This window comes from Ptychodera flava, chromosome 4, assembly GCF_041260155.1.
Source record: "Ptychodera flava strain L36383 chromosome 4, AS_Pfla_20210202, whole genome shotgun sequence".
Classification (NCBI taxonomy): Eukaryota; Metazoa; Hemichordata; class Enteropneusta; family Ptychoderidae; genus Ptychodera; species Ptychodera flava.
Genome location: NC_091931.1, coordinates 19043666 through 19067290, shown reverse-complemented (window position 1 = coordinate 19067290; position 23625 = coordinate 19043666). Strand labels below are relative to the sequence as shown.

The following is a 23625-nucleotide window of genomic DNA, read 5'->3' as shown; positions in this document are numbered from 1 at the left end:
ACAACCAAGATATTAATTAATTTGCCGGTAGAAAACTTGACGTATTCACATCGAAAGATGAACAAACCACACTAAAATCGAATGACATTTAGTACATTTTCAGAATTTTGAAATTTTTAAAAATCATGTTAGCAAGTAAGCTGACTTGAATCGATTATGTAAGTGAATAAATAAAAGATTCTTGCGAATAAATGAATGATAAAAGTCGACAACCGCAGTATGAAAAATTCAAGGTAAAAATTAGAAATTTTAATCTTACACGTATTTTACCTCTGCCTAATCTAAAATCTAACACTACAGATAGAATGTGATTGGGGACAGATATCCGAATTCTCCAATTTTACAAATCTTTGCTGGACAGCCTCTTGTCTTGCCTCATTTTGAAGCTTGGGGAGTGAATGAAATTTAGTAGTCTTGTTTTTGTGAAAATTGATTTTTCGCTGTTAACATGTTGATAAAAGCAATTTTTAATTCCAAATATCTGCGAATTGTTATGTAATTTGTTTCCTCGCACAAGGTGACATATTGATTTTGAAACCATTATGATAGTTTAACGCTTGCTCGAGGAGGCCATTAGCAAGTGTTTACAAAAGAATTCTTACAGTTTGGAGGCACACCTGGTGCATTGTGATTTTCCAGAAAGCTAAGATCATTCAAGTGTAGTATCAGTCAAAATCGAAAACAGAGCGCTGATTATTTGATCATGAATGAGCCGCAACCGGTAACAATCAATCGTTTGATTTCTGTGATTAACACCTATCTCTGTTTAACACGATTGGAACTAATTTGGGATAATTGGATTTTCATATTTTACAAATTTCTCAAAAGTGTTAGGTGCCATATAGCTGAATGTTGCAATATTGCAAATTACTCACAAAAGCAATTGTGTAATGTAGAAAGAAAAGCAGATGATTACATTTGTAGATTAAATCGGCATTATTTCACCATCCAATTATCCCGGTTCCAATCTTGTTTTTTGTATGATCTATTGCAATATTATTATATAGGCAATGTCTTGCGCAATGTCATGTGACTTAACAGAAACCATCTACAATTTCCAGCCTTTTCTATAGCTTTCCTACAGTGACCAGAAATACCTGTCACATCGAGGCATAATTGATGCAACAAGTTTGTACAGACATTCGTGCTGCTGAATGCGACAGAATTAAGAAAATGCGATGTTGTTGAGCAGAAGTGCCTTATCTGTGAACATTAAACGACATTCATCGCTTTCGTTCATCGGCTGTTACATGACGTTAGCGTAAAAATCATGGTAAGTTCAAGTTAAGAATATTAAGACTAATGTCTAGAGTAAGAGCCAGTTTACTTGGTTTCGGTTTCCTTTTTAAAGTATCGTATTGAGAAAACATATAGGTATATATGTAGGTCTGATTTTTTCGAGTTTTTTATCGCTACTGAAATAGATCATGAACATCGTTGCAATTGTAGGCGGGGTGAATCTGTAAGCATTTTTAGAAGTATAACATGATCGCGAGAGGACGACATATAGTCGTATGTAACTTACACTAAAAGGTGGCAATCGAAACGTAAGCAAACGCTACGGAGTGCTGTGCGATCTTCACTCATTGTGTACCGGGACTACACGTAGGTTCGATGGAATTGTCGTTGGGTTTCTGTATTCCTTCACACTTGCTGCTTGTATTTCATCATATTCTGTAAATCTGGGTGCAAAGACAATTTCACTCACTCGACTTATATCAAAAACGAAGGCTGAAGGTACATCAACTTAAATCACTGGTATCGACGATAATCTTCAGGAACACTGCATCATCCTTCACATATGCATGACGTGAACTGTCTATCTGTGAAAGCGGCATGAACAGAGGGCAACCACTTGCAATGTTCATGTCATTTTTTGGTCTTTGAAAAGAAGTGGACGTAGGATCAGGTCTGAATGCATCGATGACGTGTTCTCTGTTGTTCTGGTCCAGCCACATGAAGGTGACCTTCTGTCTGAATGGCCAGCGAAGAAGAGCATCAAAGGGTCCCTTCATGATGACAAAGAACAGTGACACGTGATTACCCTTCCCCATCCCATCTCCATTCAGGTATATCCGGGCACACATTTTGTAACCATGGCGACTGGTAAAAAAACACGGTGAATACACAGAAGATGTTTTTCCTGACCTGGCTTCCTGCAGTTTTTTAGTGAAATCACTAATTTTCCAAACTAAACAACCGTCGTAACTTGATATCTCCAACGCTTGAATTCTAAGATCTTGTTCGGCTAATGCAACGTCTTTCAGAGCTATGATTCTGTCCTGGGCTTTAATTTTTCTTTCTAAAGATTCTAAAAGTTCTCTGTCCCTTCGCCGCTGCCTTTCAAATGACTGAATACTTTGCGAGTCTCTCTCTATTTGGGCGTTGAGTACCGCGACAATACCCTCGTATGTCATTACTTTGGTTTCTAGCACAGAGCATTTCCTTTTCATTTCATCTACTTTAGTATCATGAAGTTTTAGAGAAGTTTCAATTTGTACTACATTCGCATCTTTATGACGTGTAGATGAGTCTTGCTGAAGATTTGATTTTTTATCTTGCAATGATTTTAAACAATGTTCAATTCTTTTAAAACGTGTTCATGTCGTTTAACTTGTTGATCTAAATTGTTTATCATAGCCTTGCCTTCCTCAATGTCTTTTATAACCGGTTTTACTTCCAGAACGCGATCACGCAACAAGTCTTGGTGGTGATGTAATATTCTTGATTGTGTTCTTGCGCATTCTCTTCTTCTATCTGCAAAAAAAACCCACACGAATCGGAATGAAATCGTATGCTTATATTTCCGTAAAGCTGCAGTCAACTCCCCTGTGTTTTAAAACATTTGCAGGGTTATTTGTGGAATATGACAAATATACAAATGAATTTTCAGTGGATACTTGACTTGTTATCACGACTGAGGTTGATCCAAATAATCAACAAGTTATTGTCGATGACATAGTCCCCATCAAATATAAAGTTGCCACTCAGCAACAGTAAAAGTGTACAAAAGTGATTGTATATGCAGTTTCCAAGTCAAGAAGTGCCAAATAGGTAAAAGAATGTTTCCTTTTTCTGTTTGAATAGAAGTTGTGACATATTCTGAAAGTTCCTTATGTTCCTTTAAACAAATGGGATCAGAATATTGAAAATGCACAAATGGCTGTAGAGGAGTTATCACAAACATTGTCACGACTTCTTGATTATGTTCAAAGTGTACTGAATGGGGTGGACTTGAATGTGTCTCTGGCATGCTGACAAGAGAATTGTTTTCGCAAAGTCAGGTTTTGTAGGGGATGACAATGGTTGTAGTCGAATAGATCCAGGAGAGAAATCAAGGCAAATATCATGAAAGAAGTGGTGGACTTTTTTCAAGTCGACGGTCGTAAGGGCGCCATCACATGTAATTTTGCAAGAGCAGCCTGCGTTGTTTCCAAGTGAACTGGATGGGTTCAACTTGAATGCGTACCCGCACAGCACTCAAAAGTTAGCAGTTTTGGCAGTTACCTCAGGTTTTATAGAGGACGATGGAATTGCAGTAAAATAAATATGGGATAGAAATTAACAAAACAAGTACACCAATTGCAGTAATGAAGAGATGATTTGTACTGGTTTTGGATTTGCTTCAGTTGAGTTAAATGGAGGGACCTTTGAATATTCTACGAAATGGACATTGATTTAGGAATGTCATGTCAATTCCACGATTTGGTTTTGAAACAATGTACAAACTTAATCATGGAAATTAATTCAAAATCGTTTGAAAAAAGCACTATATACTGTGTAATAACTGAAATGGCCATTTATTGCTGTGCCACTGTTTCAGTTACAGAGACCACAGGAAAAATAGTCGTGCATTTTATTCGATGAAACAACACCCTACAAATACAACATGCATTTCACTAAAATGCATATGTGTACGTATACGATATATAATTAACACCAACTGGATTCTGATATGATGAAAATACTATTTGTCATTTTATACGTATTGCAATCACAGTGAGCATGAAAAATTCAAGACAGAATGGCTGCCTGGCGACCATAATAGATCGTATCATAAAGATTTCTAAAGATAGTCTGCAGTCCTTTTGCAAAGTTAAAAAGAAATCTGTCTTAGTAATGGCTCTGGACATGACAAATCACAACGAAATGGCCGCCTGGCGGCCATATATATTCGATCGTAATATTATCCCATTTGGCATGCGTACAGTATGTAGATCATTAATAATGTTCTCCTTGTGCCACGTTAAAAGAAATCTGTTGAGGCATGTCTTATTAATGGCTCTGGACATTAAAAATTGCAACAAAATGGCTGCCATATGGATCGTATCACAAAATAGTAGACGTGCTTATATGTTTGCTATAATTTATTATCCTTGTGCCAAGTTTGAAAGTAATTGGGCAAGGCATGTCTGAAATATCTGCGTGGACGGACGCACAGGTGGATGGACGGAGCCCAATCTACCAGTCCCCCGGACTTCGTCCGCGGGGACTAAAAAGACTTCAAAAGCATTAAAACGGCTACTTACCAAGAGAGTGCATCCTATTGCATTGTAGTTGCATAGTTTTAGTTTCCGTGGACATGTGCCTCTGAGCGGGTCTTGATGTAGTGTCATCTGTAATACATTTAACAATTCTTGTCTGTATTTCTTTGCTAATTCAACATGTCTAAAACGAGAGCGCTCTAAGTGATATAACCATCATGGTTGATCAAATTGTATAACAAACACACTTAGACGTCGGACATCGAGACATTAGGTGCCGTGTATAAGTAAAACATGCGACGGTAAACAAAACTAAGTGCATCTCTCGTCAACCTCCCTCCCCCTCCCTTAAACGAAAGTTTGGAAGTGCGAAAACCAAACAAGCCTCATTCTGTATCTGCATCCAACAATCGGCGATTACGTCGCAATGAAATCACGCATGTACTACCGAACGTCCCTCACCCCCGCATACCCTCTAAAATCAATCTCTGTCAGTCTCAACTCAACAATGACGCAACCTATAGAATGAAATGAAACAGTGTATCCAAAATGATTGTTACGTTATTTTACTCGTGCACGGATTCACAACTATGTCAAAAGAATGCTTGTGTAGCGCCGGTGTCCTACTGGCCTGGTACACGCCAAACAATGTAGATATATTTTGCGATACAGAAAAAGGTGTAGCGAGATGTTGCGATAGGAAAATTTGTAGTAACTGTGCGATTTTTGCGCACGGTAATCGAAATACAATCAATCCCCCTCCCTCCCTAATCGAAGAAGTTGAGTTTACCATGCGCGTGTTTTAATTATCCACGGCCCCTTACGGTCACCAAAAATAATGAATGTGTTTGTTCTTGACTAGAAACAGGTATAATTATTGTTGAGTTAAGACTGAACGATGTGTGTAGGTTTAAAGCATAGTCAAATGTTGACACACTGTGACTAAGAATAAGAGTCTGACTAGTTGCATCGAGGCATACAGAGAATGCATTAGGTTTGACAGAAAATGTTACTGGGGCTATAATCGCGCAGTCACAGTCCCTGTTGAGACAAGACTTGGCTGTCGAATTATATATCAAAATCATGGCAGTCAGAAGTCCTAGGGATAATTTCTCGTGTTGGCGTTGGTCTTGTCCGAGTCGAATAACGTTTGTGTAAACTAAAAAATCACACACCCTAATAAGTTTAATAATGGGATTGCAGCAATGTTATAATGTTTGAGTTTACACTCGGATATGTCATCAACACTTCTGATCGATTGTGCAAATACACACTGTTGCCAAGGCCGATCAGATACCTCCATATATTAGTCACCTATATAATAATAATGTACTCACTTCTTTCCTAGGCAGTGTCTCGGCTCGGCAAAATTTGCATTCTATCGGATAAACATCGCACTCCGATAGGTGTTTCTGCACAGAGAGGAGAAAACGCAAACGAAAGGTGTCACTCTCGTAGTCTCATTTCTTGGATGCGTACAAGATTTTAGCTCGGATACATAAACAAGTCTATCGGGTTTTGTACTAAAGTTTAACGTTTAGCGAGAAAGTGGCGCTCAACGATTCACTCGAATTTCATCATTTCATGTAAGATCGGGGAAGAAATATAAGTCAATGGAAAATTTATTCAACCTTAGAACTATGGTTTTTCTATCCACCTTAACTTAGAAATGCCATTGATTTACAGTTATATTGACATGTGACTTCTCTTAATGTGACATTTTTTTCTTCATTGAATAAGCTCGGTAATAATATGCCTCGCCAAGGATAAACAACAAACGCACACTTGCCGCGCGCAACAAGAAACTTCAGGTGATTTCGAGAAATCGTTGTTGTAAAGTATCATACAAGCAATGTAGCTTCCAAATCTCCACGAATGGAATACTGTCACGAGAATTTATGCTTTTGAAACCAATTCATATTTATATACACATGATTTGAAGCTCGGACACACAACCATAAACTTAGTCATATGCGATATTACATGTCACTATCTCATTTTTTGTATTTGGTTTTCTTTTCAGTAATCCTCATTCACTTGAAGTTGAGTGGCTGACAATGAAATGTGACGCTGCGTCAAAAACGTGAATCAGAAGAAAGAAAGTCACTTACCTGTAAATGTTTTTGAGAAAATTCCTCTCTACAGTATTTGCAAGAAATTCTCCTCAGTGGGCAGTGTTTATTGAGATGTTCAGTTAGACTTTTACGAATAACGGTAATTGCACATTCTTTATGGACACAGTGTATTAATTCATAGCCGCACGTTTTCTCATGCTCCTGTAAACAAAAACGTAAATAATTAAACAATACAACGACTAAAATCGACCACACTTTTCGTTCGCACATCTGATCTGTCTAGACAGTCAAATGACGACGTATGCAGAATAACAGAAAATCGCACATGGATTTATAAAAGTTGCATGACAGATTGGTAGCTCTTCGATATAGAAAACATAAGATTACTCGCTAAGCTGTAAGGCTCTTACGTATTATTCGCACTACACCGTCGGAATATTGACAAAAAATAAGGAATATAGCTGAAATAAGAAGTCATTTTCAAATGATTTAAAGAATAACAGATATACAGACGATGCAGTTTTAAGCCCCGTCTTGTGTGAAAATTAACTTTGCTGGGAGTTGGTATATCCTTTTAGATTTACTGCATTGGAATTGATCAACATAGGTAAACGACTGTCGTACTGATTCCTTACTGAGAAAAGTAGACCATGATCTTACCTCATAAGCTTTGAGTGTTTCATTCCAGTCACATCCATCATTTACACATCTTACATGCAAAACATTCATTTCTCTCGCTATCGCCTTGTCCGGAAAATCTAGGAAAGACAAGCAGATAAAAAAAAAACTCTTGAAAATTTTATTATCAACTTCATGAAATACAAAATGGCCGCTAACCCTGCGTTCGATGATCCATGGGAAAGTAAATTTTCGAAGGACACACATCTATGAGGTCAAAACGTCATTTATATCAAAAGCTTTAAAAAAGGCCAATACAAGCAGAGAACCAGAGAAATATTGTCAAAATTTATGGGTCTGAATATGTGTTCCAGCGCGCATTCTACCTTAAGGCATAAAGAGACTGCAGTTGCAATGACTATTCGGTTGATTGGACCTTCGCCTCTTCCATCTAAATCCAAAGTTGAACAAAATACATTGCAGGGGAAAATAATTCAAACATACCAAACAAATTGCTTGTCGCATTGAAATGGGAATACATATAATTCATTATACAGGTAAGCTTGAGTTAACGTTTACAAGTTTCTTTGAATGACTCCAAATACAGCCTCTCTTTCTATGCTCTTTATCTCAGAGTCCAAGCTTAAAGAGCGCCACCTAAGATTGTCGGTCATGGTGTGCGAGCACGTTTATGACTGAAAAGATATATAAACATTATTCTGATCGAAGTGTTCCCAATCAAGTGTACTTGTTTTCATCTGTCTTATCTTTATGAGCTAAGTTGTAACCTTTGACTAACTGTTGTAATCTGCTTCAAGAAACGCCCTGAACTATATATCATATAAGTCCATGGGCCATGTACTGGCCTCCCCCGGGGATTTTTGCAGACCTGTATCGGAAAGCTTACACATCTGGCAATTGGCCGGAATCAAGTTGTCCGCATTTATATAAATGACAGGAGGCGCTGTTGTCTTCGTATGTAAAGTGCTAATACCCTGAAAAAATGGGATATCTCGGCTGACAAGAAACGTATAGATTATCTATAGCATCGCATTAGGATACGGGTTTTTTTTTTGATACATGGCCGACAAGGTCAAGGTCAAGGTCACCTTCATAAGCGGAGACTGTAAAGATGTGATTGTGACAGTTTCTGGCCAAAAAATGATGACTTTATTGTTCGGGGCAAAGGTCAAGGTCACCATAAAATTTGAAATTTGCAAGGTATATAACATGTTGACTTACATTTTTCCGTTTTCTTACAAAATATTCCGCCAAGGATACTTTTTGTCATTAGATAATGCTATGTAGCATTTAACATGTCCTTACTAATTTTGATATGGTTTATGTCAAATCTCTGCTGGAGAAAATTAAAAAATAAGTTCTATCAATTCTATTTCAACACAGCTTTTATTATTACCTTGATGTTTGACGCTAACAGTAGACTTGTTATTTTATAGCCTGAACCTGAACCTTTGTCAAAATATGCTTGAATTATGCCTAATCTGAATATATATATATATATATATATATATATATATATATATATATATATATATATATATATATATATATATAATTGCAGACAATCTGAGTCCAGAAAAAATGGGTCTGCATCATCTCTTGGTTAACTGCCTAATTTCCCGGTGATCGTATTGGCGTGCCCGGGGCTCAATATATTTTTTTATCTATTAGGCATATACACTCACCTCAGCATTATTCAATATAGTTTCGCCTGATCCATCTTTGTACAACCTTTGCAGAACGCTTGGTGGGAATGCCTGCAATGATATATCATTCTTATGTTTAAAGTTCACAGCAGCGGCTTCTTCTTCAAATTTTGACACTTATCATCGCCTTTCATTAAGAAGGCGCGACATCGCACTTTGTAACATTAAACTTGTATCTCGTGCTGTACCATACGAGAATATCTTGCCATTAACACCTTTAATTTGCATAGCGAAACAAATGAGATTTACGTAGGTCATGCTCAGTCACTACTTCTAACAATACAATACCAAACTCTGGTAAATCCATTCATCATTATTTCGTAGAGTATGTTAACCAAACAAACAAACAAACAAACAAACAAACAAAACAACACCCACCCCAAATGGCCGAAATGCTGCCAATATTGTACTCTACCTCGACGAGGTCGATTAGATCGAATTTTATAGGACTTTTGCAAATTACATGATAATAGATTCATTAAAGCGCTAATATAAGTTGGATAGCCTTCATTACATGTATCCTACAGACAATCAAGATAGCCAAAACCTACTTCCAAGGTTCAGCCAAATAATATTGCGGTACATCATTGAACATTTCACCATTGCAAGAAGTAGGGATAGTCACTGTATGTGGGTGCAATTAACAGCTTGTGTGAGTAGTTTTCCCCGTCTCATTTTTTGTGAACACTGAAAATCTATTTTTCTATATAGTTTTGAAAGATTTTGAATTTGAGATGATACTATTAACATATATTAACGACAGCCTCATATGCTCATGGTCCGTACTGTTAATGTTTACGGTACGTTACGGTACGGTACGTTACGGGAAATTTAGCGAGCGAATTTCCAAGTCACAGACTGCGGTGTCAGTTTCTTCACAAAAGGGGAATAATATCCTGAGCGTACCGAATGATTTCGTCGGTGGCACTTGAATCTGTGTTTTTAAATTAACTTTTGAACTTTCAGCGTACATTTAGAATGCGAAATATCCCTCCTTTTGTCATAGTCTCGTCGTTCATTCGCCCTGAACATGAGCCATTTGTTTCAAATGTGCAGACTACAGGACTGGGTACTTTTCTACGAGCAATTTTCATGTGGACAAAGGAGCTGAAATAATCTTGACGTCAACTTTCTCAGCCAATTGTCAGTGGATTTCTATTTCTCGTCGCGTGACTTGCTTCGCGAATCGCAGCACAGAACGAGCATTGCGTGTTATAATTGACATTCTGCACAGTTGGCCAGATGCCAAGGCATCTCAAAGCATACGGCCAATGCAGCACACCAAATATTACAGACATGCGGATATCTATTGGAAATATTCTAAATAGCAGTTAACAATACAATGCTGACCAAGCAAAAGTTTCAAATGTAATACCAAATAAATCATCACATAAATAAAAAATATAAATAAATAAAAAAATCAATCAAGCAATCAATCAATCAATCAATCAATCAATCAATCAATCAATCAATCAATCAATAGTTAAATAACGCAACTAAAACATACCCGCTTTAAAGACGACGATGACGTTTAGCGATCTTAGAAAGGCATCAGATAAACTGCTGTCATTTAACACTCACCCAGTCAGCTCCTCATGACAAGAACCGCAGTACCTGTGCCCGCATATCGTCTGAACGGGATCCCGCAATCCTTTGCTGCAGTAATTGCACTTATGCTTATCGTGAAAGTGATCAGTGAAGATCTCACAGGGAAATCCCATTGTTGAATGAGCTACAGCCATCTTCTGATGAATAAAGAAGCACTGAAAACTTCACAACTATGGCAGAGAGAGAGAGAGAGAGAGAGAGAGAGAGAGAGAGAGAGAGAGAGAGAGAGAGAGAGAGAGAGAGATATTAATACTTACAATTGTACAGTTTTCTAAGAAATCATTTAATGCAGCATCATGAAACATCCAGAGCAATACCAAAATTCACAGCAGATCTTAAAATTGTAAATAATACAAGCAAAGTCTACTATTTAGATCATTTGCAAAAGCAACAATAAAAAACAACTCGCAAATGTTTCCGAGGGTCGGGGAGTTACAGAAATTTTGAGAACCGTTAAATTATTCTCATCGCAAAATGCTATTGTCTATTCGGACGATAGCAATTACAATAAAAGTTCAAGTAGTGTTCGGACAGGTCTTGTAGATGTAATGCAGACTTAACAATTGGGAAATAGGTGTGTGTTGCCAACATCAATTAAAGTTACTGCCATGTAGTTAAATTAAGCTACAACGATTGCCATTTTCATTTTCACGATAATTGTAACTAATTTTCAATGAAGATTAAATTGAATATTTATTGTTATCGGCTTTTAAAAAAGGCACTTTTTCCGACATCTCATGACAATTTAAGACTACTGTATGAGCTATAGAGAAGATATTCTCGCAATTCAAGTATTTGCAAAATATTTGTACTGGTCAAGGAGGCGCCCATAATCTCACTAATCAGTTCAGACTGACTTATCGTTGTGACGCACTTCATCACGAGATACTGTACTGGTCAAGTACTCATAAAATGCCAAATGTCAAAATGTTTTAAGATATGCGATCACCTATAATTAGTTTGGGTCATTTCCTAAATTGGCGACGCTACACTATAATATTATTTCAACGATTAGCCAATCAATGATCGAATTACGTCATCGATAAGATTGCAGTCACTGCAGGTTCGCCAACACTGTATGAATCGCTTTCGGCCCTCGTGTGGACCGTAAAATAATAAACTTCGCACTTCTTTCATGATGAACATGGGCCTATTGTTCTCCAAGAACACTTTTACAATAATAAGACCATCAAACAAAGCAGCAACCAAGATATTTACGATTCATTTCTATTATCCTTTGCCTGATTTCCTTCGTTTCTCTCGCGTACAATATTTGATAGCTGCCATCTCCTATAAAATGAGGTTTTCTGAACGATCTGAGTAGGTACGCGATTCATATTTCGCAGGACTTCAGGCCAGAGTCCGGGCATCAAGGCAATATATACGGTTTGGTTTTCTGATCCATAATAAAAATGTTACGCGATTTAAAAAATGTGTGTTGACAGACTGGCCACCTCAACTGTTCGAGATTGTGACAAATCACGACGCGATTAATTGCTATTTCACAGAAGACATCCGTATTCCCATGAAATATGCAACGCCAAGTGTTTCGGCAAAACCCCCTTTCACAACTGACAATAATATTGACACGGATCCACGATAATACACGAATAACTTATGTGAATGATGCAGCGGAGAAGTTTATACAATACGATACAATACAATAGTTATTATCGCGAAAATGTGGGCAATGCTTTGAGCGACAGCGGTCAGGTTAAAAGTTACAAAAGATATACATAAAAACAGGAAAGGGGGCTGAACAGTAATAAAAAAGTGGTCGATAGAACACATTAAAAGCAAAGATGAGTAGTTTCTCTTTTTCTTCAGTACTAAAATTGCAGAGGGAATGAACGAATGTTTTGATCTATTTGTTCTACTTTTTAGGATCATATAACGCAGACGAGATGGTAAAATATTAAATTCCTTTTAAAGAGGGCGGTGATGGTTTCTTATAATAGAATTGGCCTTGTTTAAAACTTGTCTATTGTACGATGTACTAAGACTGGTTTGTTGTGCTCCGATACTTTTACTACAGATGTTTACTATTCTAACAAGTTTGTTCTTGAACTGTGCGGGGGGTTTCCAAACCAGCAAATGTGTGGAAAACCTAAGATACTTTTATCACATGATCTGTGAAAAAAGCCCCAGCATCTTTCTGTCACCTTTGAAACAATTCAACTTCCTCAAGAAGAACAAACGCTGTTGGCATTTTAAAATCATACTAATGTTATCCTCCTAATGCAACTTATTGTACAACATAGAACCCAGATATTTGTATTCTCAACAACTTCCACTTCTTTACCGTTTATATTACGTTTATAATTGTTTATACCTTTTGAGTTCAATACACTATGGCCTACGTAACCATGGACGCTTGTGGAAGTTGGAGCTGTTTGTGTCAATTTTTATCGATGGCGCGCTGGCTGCTGATTGGCTAATGATTGGAAAAAACTATTATTGTATAGCGTCGCCAATTTTGGAAATGGCCCGGACTGATAATGCATGTAAATAATTAGATGCGACACTACTGTAGCAGTAAGAATGTGTATGGTGGTCACACAATCATATAGGTTGTTATCTCCGGTCACAGAAAACAACACATGCATACACCACGAAATTGGTCAAGGTGAAAGAGTGTGACAGTGAAATATTGGTTCTAATGTACAGGCACAGTCGACTGCATGTAAACAGCAATTACACACACATATCTGGTTACGTGGCATACTATTCAATTGCTACAGGTGGGATAAAGTATGGTAGGGCGATAAAGTTGGCACAAGCTGTAGCGGCTAGAAGTAAATAAAAAATGGAATTTCTCTCCAACACTACAACTCTAATTAGCGAAACAAAGCAAGGTAATCCAAAATGCAAAATTTTAATTTGGGTTAAATTTAATCTGGGGCAGCATTTTCACGATTGAAACTACCTGATTTTACCATGGTCCCTCCACAAAGACCATGATTACACGTTTGAAGCCTTGACTCTATGTGAATGGTTTGAGATTATTTACACACCGGAAACACTCCTCTATATGTGCAGTTTGCTCGTAGTAAATTTAAAACTCCCTTGACAAGAAGCCATGTTGACAGCTCAGTAGTGAGCATTTCGCAACCACTCTAAATACGCGTTAGATCACCGGTGACGAATACCTTTTTCACCTTTTTCCTTCCTGAACCACAACTGTATTCATAAGTTTGGGAGTAAGGGACGGACAATTAGATCTTGGGAGGGGATGGTCAAAACAGAAAAAATTAAAATCAAAACAATTCTTCAGATTAGTTTGCAAAAAAACAAAATAACATTAGAACGCAAATGTGTGAAAAAACTGCAACATTCTTTAAAATCTTGAATTTTTGAGATTATACAGGCAGGAATCAGCTATTTGTATTGCATATACCCCTTAAGTTTAAAACAATCAATTATTATCAACCATTTGACCATTTTACTAATACTTTGAGTCACTTCGGGTGGTCTGACCGTGCTCAAATTCAGTCAAATTCAGTTGTATTCACATTCCAATCCACCCAAAACCAACTCACCGGATACAAACTCGTCTGATGCCAAGTAGCCCGGAACCAATTTATAATTTTACGAGTGAATCATCCTGACAAATCATCGACTCCAAATAATGTGGTCTATTAGATGAGATATTCACGACGCAAGACAGGGCCGTACTCTGCTGGCAGTACGGTCCGTATAGTCATATGATAAGAATTTTTCTGTGTTTATCATTTGATTAAGTTGTGTTATTATCGATCAATGCTTTAAAATTGTAGACGTGCTGTTTGGTTGAACTTGATAGGACTAATGATATAAATTTTCTCCTTTCAGATTTCGAATACTCTACGCATTGTGAAATTTATCATATGTTGGCAGTTTTACCTTTCACCTCTTTCCACTGCTTCACTGCCTATTCCATGAATACTCGACATGGAAGATATGTCAACCTTTGCACCATTTATTGTCATGCGTAGAGGAAATGCTAAATGTACCAAGAGCAGCTGCTGATAATCAGGATGCAGTACATGAAACTGTCTGTGCCACGCAAACACAATTGGAAGCTCTCCGTATCAAACTTGAGAAAGCAACAGATGCCCTGAAACTTGGTGATACTGTGACTAGTAACAGTTCCCGGTAACAGTTGCAGTATTAAACACTGAGGATGAGGCTGAACATTGTGAGGACATGGTGCAATAGTTTGTTGGTCTTAAACTGTTTTATAACAAAAACCAAACAGACATGAAACTGGCTGTTATTTGGTCTATGAGTTTAGTCTTCAGTACTTAGTACATTCTCATTACCGGAGCCAAATTACACTGAGTTCTCAGTAGAATTTACACTCAGATGTCGCCAGAAAACTCCATTTCCACTTGTAAATTTCAAATCTCGCCTTGCGAGGTGTCTTCATGTTTTAATTATGTGTGGTTTTCACCCTTAAAGCCCTCCGAATAGCATTTTTACGTTACTAGGTGTGCAAAGGCCATGATAATCCGCCTTTTAGTTTTCGAGTTACATCGCATGGTCGCTGTCGTAAAGAGCTACGGCGCGGGAGGGGCGGACAGTTGTTTTTGCCTGTTGAAGAGATCTTCAATAATTGTGTATGGGAATAAACCTGTTTGGAGTCAAAAGTAGCAAAGTACAATATCGAAACACCAAATCAGTAGCGAACAGACTGTAACGGAAGAACAAAAGAATGGCCATGAGGCTAGGAAAGCTATACACTGTCTTTGTTGTCCGTCGTTCGCAATACTGTGCTCTCCACCGCGTTGCTTGGATATTCGATCATAGGCCGGGAGTGTGGGGCGGCAGGTCGAAGCTCAGTGGTAACTAAAAACAATGAACGGTTTGACACGACAAATAGGCGACAAGTCCAAAAAATAATAAAATGAAGACCCTCAAAACATAATATTGGCCACTCGAAAATACCTTCAAAAGTTCAAAACTGAACTATGGTAACTGAATTTGACTGATATATTTCAAATCAGGTGAAAATTCTCTGTCAGGCAATTCTCCGCATTCACATTACCAGTCCGTCTTTTGCAATCGTTCAAGTGCAAAAGATTCTTGAAGTGAATTACACCTCGAAAGCAGACTGGTAACGTGAATGCTGAGAATTACTTGACGGTGAATGTTTTATTATTTTTGGTTTTGGACTTCGCGCCGATTTGTCGTATCAAATCATCCATTTTATTAGCTACTGACGAGGTTCGGGCCTTCGGCCTCGAATTCCCTTTCTTCAATTATCCAGACAACGCTACGATCACCGAGTAGGTTTCATAACGCCTGCATGACTGTCGAATTTTGCATGTCACAACTTGAATGATTATCCCAGACTACTACTTCTGTCCGAAAAAAAAGAAAGTTTGACATACCTCGGCAGAACTTTTACTTGTTTAAACCGTCGACCGTCTGTATCAGAAAAGTGCGCGCGTTTGATACCTTTTATTTTTTTATGTACATTACGTAGTCTCTACTGGACGGGCTCAATTCCATCCGGGCGGAATTGTAACCGACACCGGAACAGTAAATATTGAGACTTGAGGACATAAAGGCAGCAATGAATGAACGCAGATAAGACCTACCAATCAACGTGAGCGACGCTGGGTTTAGGACACAAATTTATGTCCAAATGGTATACGTCTAATGGAACAGTTGTCGCTTGAACAGTTCTACTTTGTTATTGAAATACGGTGCTAACCAAGCAATATTGTAAAACTGTAGGCGGTTACTTGCCATGCAAAACTACAAGCTTTACGCAAAGCAGCTAGTTAACAATTTATTTAAGTAAAGGTACGTTGCTATATTTGACCGTGGTTAATTTCTACGGTATGGAAATCGAAAAAATCATAGCGCCTATACAGTCTGGTAAACTATGCGATTGATTTCGGCTACGGACACGGGCGTGTAAAGTGTTCACTGATACCTGTAACATCACCTGTGAAATATGTTATTAATTTTGTCAGCTATCTGTGAAAGTAGTATACTAGAAAGGAAAATTAATGTATTTGCTCTACCTGAGTTCGTTTGGTTTTCTCCATCTTGCAAAACTGGAAATCTGGATCCTAATTTCCTCTAAATTACACATATCTTGGGTACATCCATATTATTATATTCATCGCCATTTGATACAACAATTTCCAAAGATTGCAGATCTCCATTCAGGTAATGCTTGTTTTCCAAACAGGCATCCATTAATTGTTTCAATGTTCACTTTTCGCTGGAGTTTTTCCATTGTTGTAAATTTCAGTCACCCGTTTCGCGTCATTCCACACCTTTAAGTTACACCTTCAATAATTCCTTCTGACATCTCGAGAGATTTGATGTCAATTTGTACTTAAATAATTTGCGCAGGATCACCACATTTTGTATCCGATAATTTCTTCCGAAGTCATCCTAGACCATCTGAAATGGAATGAAAGGCAAGGCTAAATTAGAAAATCGCATAGCCATCGTTGTGTCTTCATCGTACGAATTATAAATATTGCAGCACGAAAATTCTATCTTGAGTAATCACCAAACGCACTGAAATTTTACAGTTTGCGATTCGGCTTTTAATTGAATCTGCAAATGAGAACAGTTAAGGTTCAGAAACTTCCCCTTGCAAATGATAATTCTATACTATACAGGATTGCAACCATGCACAACGCATAGTTCAGAAAGACGCTGAATCCCACGCCAACATGACGAAATATAGGAAGCTATTAACTACAGAGCGAAATAATTGCAAACATTCTATGAGCTTTCGCCACCATCGTTATCGGCTAAATAATGCTGACAGTACAAGTTTGTTTAAATTTATATTACGTTTTGGGTCAAAGTGAGTCATCAATCGATGGCTGATTTCTGTCGGCATACAGCAGAAATGTTCATATTCTGACTTCCGCTTGTGAAAACTGATTTCTGAAAGTAGTAAGTGCATACAATCTACAACGCCTCGCCTTGTCGCTTTAACATCTCACATATAATTTGACTATTCATAATATGAATTTGTGGCAGTGTTCCATTAGCTTTTGCCACAATTCGGCCATAATATTTTCTTTTCATATAAATTGCTCCTTGTTACAGATAGAATGATTATATGAACTGATTCAGAGTGTGACCTGTTTAAAACTCTCTACTTTATCCTCATACCCATAAGCTCACTACTTTATCTTCATGTAGACCCATTACCTTATCACATCTATTATAATACTTGTTCCTTTTGGGAACTGTCAAAACAAGTCACGCGTTCGTAAGGCTCTGTTGTTGCTAAGAACTAGGTGCACTAAGTCAAATTACTCAGCTCTTGAGGGAAACAACGTGAAAATAAAGCACTAGTATATATTTAGCATGGCAATCCATTCTACAATGAACGATATTAATTTTGATGTCATTGGGACAAACATATGTTCATGCAAGCGAGCATGGGGGAAGTTAAATTAGAATCAAACCAATGCATGCAAGAGTAACTTCAACAATACCCGTGTTTCTTATGTAAACTGAAAGGCTGCTTACATGACAGCTGAACAATCGTTACTTGTTACTGTTGTGATGTCGTATTAAGGGTCGTCCAAGTATCGCAGATATATTTTTAGAAATGACAAATTTTGAAAAGCAGAGGTTCACCATCACTGCAGTATCGCTCGAACTTCAAAAGCTGTTCGAACATCAAATGCAAACTATTGTAACAGTGATAAAACTTATTAAAACATCATTTTTCACTTTCAAAGAACAACAGAAACAGCTGGATGTCTCTATGCTTATGTGCAATGGCAAGCTGCCAGTTTTCACTAGTGAAACGATGTACATAGACATAGATAAACAATATCCATTTATTTTAGAACTGAAGAGAGGTTCTTTTCTTAGTTTTTCAGTATTTTGAAATGCAGTACATCTTCTTGAATCGCCTACTTCATATAATTGCGGTTTTTGGATGGAATTTACAGACACGGAATTATGAAAGGAAATACATCGTCCAGCTGGGAGAGAAAGAGGATGAAATTGGCGGGGTTTCGCAAGGGATAAAACCCCGAAAGATTACGTGTACAGTTCCTGGTAACCTCATGTAAGTTATTAATAGAGCCCATTTGTCTTTCTACCGGCATCCGGATATCACGCAAAGTAAACGATGTACTCAGTTCCACAGATTAAATGTCATAGTCTGGTATGTTTCCTGTCATAACACTGGTTACTTGGTATTGCTGGTATTCCCCACATTGCAGATATAGTACTGTCCTGATATGGCAGGTGCCATGTCAGGACAGACTATGCCATGCGTATATTGCGCATGTGCAGTAAATAGAATTGCGAGTCTCTGTGAAAAGTTGTTCACAGTCTCAAACAAGTATGTCACTGTCATCTTTAATCCGTGAACATGCGTCAAATGTTGACCATCAACGGCCTACATTGTACGCACTGAATTTGAGTCCCTTTTAGTCGTAAGCTACGAAGAAAATCAACGGTATAATTTTGTTTACTGTTAATACAGTGTTTCCCGGCTACCATGATTTTGACGTTATTTAAGGCGATAAACTCGATAACAATGCCATAGTTTGTGCGCATTCACGCTTTGCTTCAATAAATATCTTATGACGAAAAGATGACGTAGTTTTTATCCTGATTGCAGCTGCAGGTCCACATACGCATTTAAAAACTATATAAAATGTCATAAAAAGACAGCTGTTTGAGTTGTTTGCATTTCATGTGCATTTATAAAGACCGCTTGCCAATCTTCCCGCCGGTTTTAATTCTTTAGCGTCTCACTTTATGGAAAACTATAAATACTATGCTTACGGATATTGTTGCGACCTCGAGGAAACCGAAGGACTGAATATTGTAAACTCAAATTAACTTCTCCTGTCTGATCTGGTTTTTATGTGTAGAACCGTGATGGCCTTATTATTATGTCTAATCCTTATATACAAAGTAAACGCTACTATTGCGTATTTTGTATGGACAGAGACATATTTCATTTTATGTGTTTGCCCCTGTTTGGCCATTCATTCAAAAATAGATATCACCTTTGATACAAGAAACCGTCGAACATAAACCAACTTTAACTACTTTGTACACATAGTGACCTATATTTTATATTCTCAGCCACTACGTTAATATAGGCTGATTGAACTTGCTTGAACTTATGAAAGGACTTTACTAAGCACTGATGTCTATTGTAACTTTCCAAAGTATGAGATCATTTGAGAAAGTCTCATTGTTATAGTTATCTCCCTGCAATCACCCCAATATGGCGACACAGATAATAACGTAACCTAACGACCGTATATTGAACAGTATGTGAAGAAAAATTGTCATTGACGATTTGAAAGGTGTCCAAGGCTGATGCCTGCCATTCTAGGGCAGTCATGCAGCACTTTAAGAATTCTGACGTCACCTAAAATTCAACCGCCGCATACCTTGCAGGTTATACTTTAATAAAAGTATAAATCAACATGTCAGACATGCGATTTGACAAATTTCTAGTTTAGGTCATCTGCAACTACGAGAAACGTGAATAATTTACATACAATGACAGCTGACCTGCCATGTCAGGCTAGTGACTCATATAATAAAACAATATGGCGTGAATGGCAATTGTGTGCTGTCCTGTGGTGGCATGCGGTCTCGCCTAGCTCTTTGCACACTACACTTTCGGATGACAAGGTTCCGTGACACTGCATTGTGGGTGTGGAAGGATAAAACAGCGTACGATGAACTTAAATTGCTATTTTGAACATCGAATACGTCGGTGACCATCTTACACAGACGCGACGTAAATTAACAGGTATAATTTAGATATAGCTTGACGCACTGGTATCTATATGTCACCTATCATTCATCAATCCCTTTTTTATAGCCAGAGAACATTCTTTGACAATAGAACAGTCAATTCGAATATGATAATGTGTCACAAAAACGTGAAATTGAATCAAATCAAGTAAGTATTAATTCAGGCATATGGAATTCAAAAAAAAACACCTCTGAGCAAGAGAGTTCTTATTCCAGTGGAAAAACGTACATGCACGTCCGCGGAGTAAAGTATATCTAAGGTAAGTATCATGAAACAGACATACCTTTTAGTAACTGTGGACCGATCCGAAATGCAAATATGGTAAAAGAGTAGAATCGCGAGACCTTAGATAAAAAGGGTCGCTTGCACCACGGGTCCTTCTCCATTATTACAATCCCATTCCGTCAACGGTACATTCAAATGAATTGTGAGAAAAAACAATTTGACTTGAGACACGTTTGTTGACGATCGTCAAAGCAGCCAGCAAGCGTGTTTAGTGTAGGTGTTACAGTCAATGCTGTGTATTTTAACAATACACTTAAGGGGTCAGTGTTTACAAAGTGCTGATTTATATTTTAGCTCCCTTTGGTACGTATAAACTGATGTGGAAGTTAAAACTTGACATTCACCATGGACAGCCATGTACATTGAAGTGACACTTTTTTGGTGAAATTTCCATCTCAAATTCCTGTATACAACTCTCCTTTAATGTCTATATGCTGGTTAAGTAAATTCATATTGGCAATCGTGTCAAAAGAGAACCCGTCAAATGAGCCATCGGAAAGCGGAAAATCCGTTAATCGCTTCCCTAGCTAAAACCTCGATTTTTATATTCTTTAGAAAAAAATCCTCGATGGTTCTTCGCTGTCACAGGCAAATCATGCAAACACTCCTCTAGCTGTCTCGATATTTGATTTATCCTCACTCTAGGCAACTTCAACTCCCGCAAACAAGCGAATATTTCCCTGTCCGTCAGCAGGGTTTTTCCAAGTTTACCCGTCCAGCAAGAGAAAATGATCCTCCCTTGCTTATCATAAAAATTACCGCCTACCCTTTCGCCACAAATTCACACGAGAAAAATTGCTGTGCAGCTGCCAAGATACCGTTTGCCAGCAACTGCTCACGCGAATAGCAATTGCCTCTCATCCTGTCTCACTTCAGGTGAACGCTGCGGAATGCCTCATACCACGCCCTCGTCAGGAGTTTTTATGAGCGAACTAATAAGCGATGAGTATATGTCAATATTTTAAGGACCTCTTCAGTACTTAAAGAAAAATAAGTAACTATAACAATAGCAAATGTTTTGTCGCAACAGGTTCCAATGGGCTAAAATACTTTGATTGACTGTCAGTCACTGAATAATCAGCCAGTATATCATACGTTGCGTTGCGCGAGCTATTCTTTTGTCAGCACTAAAATCATGTTCAAAGATTGACTTTTCAAGAGTCACTCTGATAAACAGGTGAAAATTAAAAATCCTCTTAAATGTCAATAGAAGAATTCGGTGTTTTCTGTTTTGTTATTTATGCTATAATAAAATGACTGGATGAAATGGTATTGTAGTATTCATGGATGGCCGAGAAGTTTGAATCTGGTTCGGACATTCTCTATTCATAAAGTGAGGCTACATAGTTATGCTGAATGCTCTGCTTTGTGGAAGTGTTGCCCCTTCGAAATCATGTAATCTCTTTAAGTAGATAAATTGCGGTCGTTTCGTTGAATTTTGTTTTTTATGATTAACAAACAACAGCTAGGACTCAATAGTATTGTTTAGTGGTGGCATATCTCTCTCTCTCTCTCTCTCTTCTCTCTCTCTCTCTCTCTCTCTCTTCTCTCTCTCTCCCCACCGAGTATACAGATGATCTCGCGTGAAATGACAGTGCTCGACGCCATAAGCAGAACATTATTAATGATTACAAAACTAAGTTCAAGAATAAAGCAATAAGCAATAAGCAAGAAGATTATATATATATATATAATATATATATATATATATATATATATATATATATATATATATATATATATATATAACACGATTGGAACTAATTTGGGAAAATGGATGAGAGTAATTATTAAGAGAATGTAACGAAATCAAAATTTTTACAGCTGAAATGTTACAAAATGATAAAATAGTGTAAAATTTGAAATATTGTTCTCATCGGACAAAACACGAAAACACAACGATTATTGCATACCTCTTTCATCGGATTCATTTTTATGAAATAAGTTCATTTTTGTGTAAATGTACTGAAGAAACGAGACAAAATGCTTAAAATTTCTCTAATTGACGTATTTTGAGTCAGGGCACATTTGAAATGCCCCTGACTTTTTCATGAATTTAAGGCTTCATAAACATAAAATTGAGTCAGGGCACACTTTAAAAGACCCTGGCTGACTTAACTGTAAATCAATCGAAAAGCTTCATTTTGGTCGAGGAAAAATGACAAACTGACATTATTACTAGTGTTTCAGTAATGAAGAAACTACAGACAAACTCTCATATTTTCATTCAAATGTGAATATTGTTCATATGTTTTGAACAATATTGCATTAGATACTATCATGCACTGATTCTTACTCATAAGATTTCAACAGCATCGTAAATTGTGTATAAAATTTTAAAGATGGTAAGCAAATATGGTGTAAAATTAGAGAAATTTCTAAAATTCTTGAGAAATTCTGCCAATCCAATTATCCCAATTTAGTTCCAATCGTGTTATATATATATATATATATATATATATGTGTGTGTGTCTGTGTGTGTCTGTGTGTGTCTGTGTGTGTGGGTGTGTGGTGGTGGTGGTGTGTGTGTATGTATGGTGCAAATTTAGATTCTTTATCTTTACAGGCATAGATATATTAAATATTTAAATGAGAAAGTACACAATACCAATCATTGATACATATACAAGAGACCACTTCAGAGATCACAATCGCAGGGCGTGATCACAACTGCAATGAATGTATCCCTCGCCTAATAGGTTGACAAATGGGAATTTCCCCTCATTGTCCATCATCAAATACCTGCCACATCAGACCAGTTAGTTCCAACAAAGCCACACGCCCTATGAAATCACCATAATTTCCATGGCCGTAGTATAACAGGTGAGTATTTAAGTGCTTGTGTAAATCTAGAAACACAGATTCATTTTTTGAATGGCGTGATGGCAAAAGACATTACGTGAATTTTTTTCATACCACGGGTTGTCGCGTTACTACCATTCCAAAAAGGTCATAAAATCGAGTTCATAAAAAATAAATATTACCTCTAGGCTATATACTAGTTCAGCGGAGTTCAAACACATTGAATTTTGAGACCGAACACGTCTTGGGACTACTTTATT

General features: G+C 37.4%; 1 protein-coding gene and 1 pseudogene across 1 annotated transcript; both read right to left on the bottom strand.

The window, feature by feature from the left end:
* Positions 1–1598: 1598 nt before the first annotated feature.
* On the bottom strand, positions 1599–17285 carry LOC139132143 (TNF receptor-associated factor 2 pseudogene; annotated as a pseudogene).
* Positions 2599–7310, bottom strand: LOC139131101 (TNF receptor-associated factor 2-like). Its single transcript, XM_070697052.1, has 5 exons — positions 7220–7310; positions 6596–6760; positions 5822–5896; positions 4530–4616; positions 2599–2757 (listed from the first exon to the last, which is right to left on the bottom strand). Exons 1-5 carry the CDS (start codon positions 7286–7288, stop codon positions 2674–2676), a joined length of 480 nt encoding a protein of 159 aa, XP_070553153.1. The 5' UTR covers positions 7289–7310; the 3' UTR covers positions 2599–2673.
* Positions 17286–23625: the final 6340 nt, after the last annotated feature.

Excerpts from the sequence above, each read along its gene's own strand:
- LOC139131101 (XM_070697052.1), bottom strand. The coding sequence starts at position 7,288 with ATGAATGTTTTGCATGTAAGATGTGTAAATGATGGATGTGACTGGAAT. Across the intron at positions 4,617-5,821 it reads AGACACTGCCTAGGAAAGAA|ATGACACTACATCAAGACCC; the intron begins GTGAGTACATTA and ends AATGTATTACAG. Across the intron at positions 2,758-4,529 it reads CAATAGGATGCACTCTCTTG|ATAGAAGAAGAGAATGCGCA; the intron begins GTAAGTAGCCGT and ends TTTTTTTTGCAG.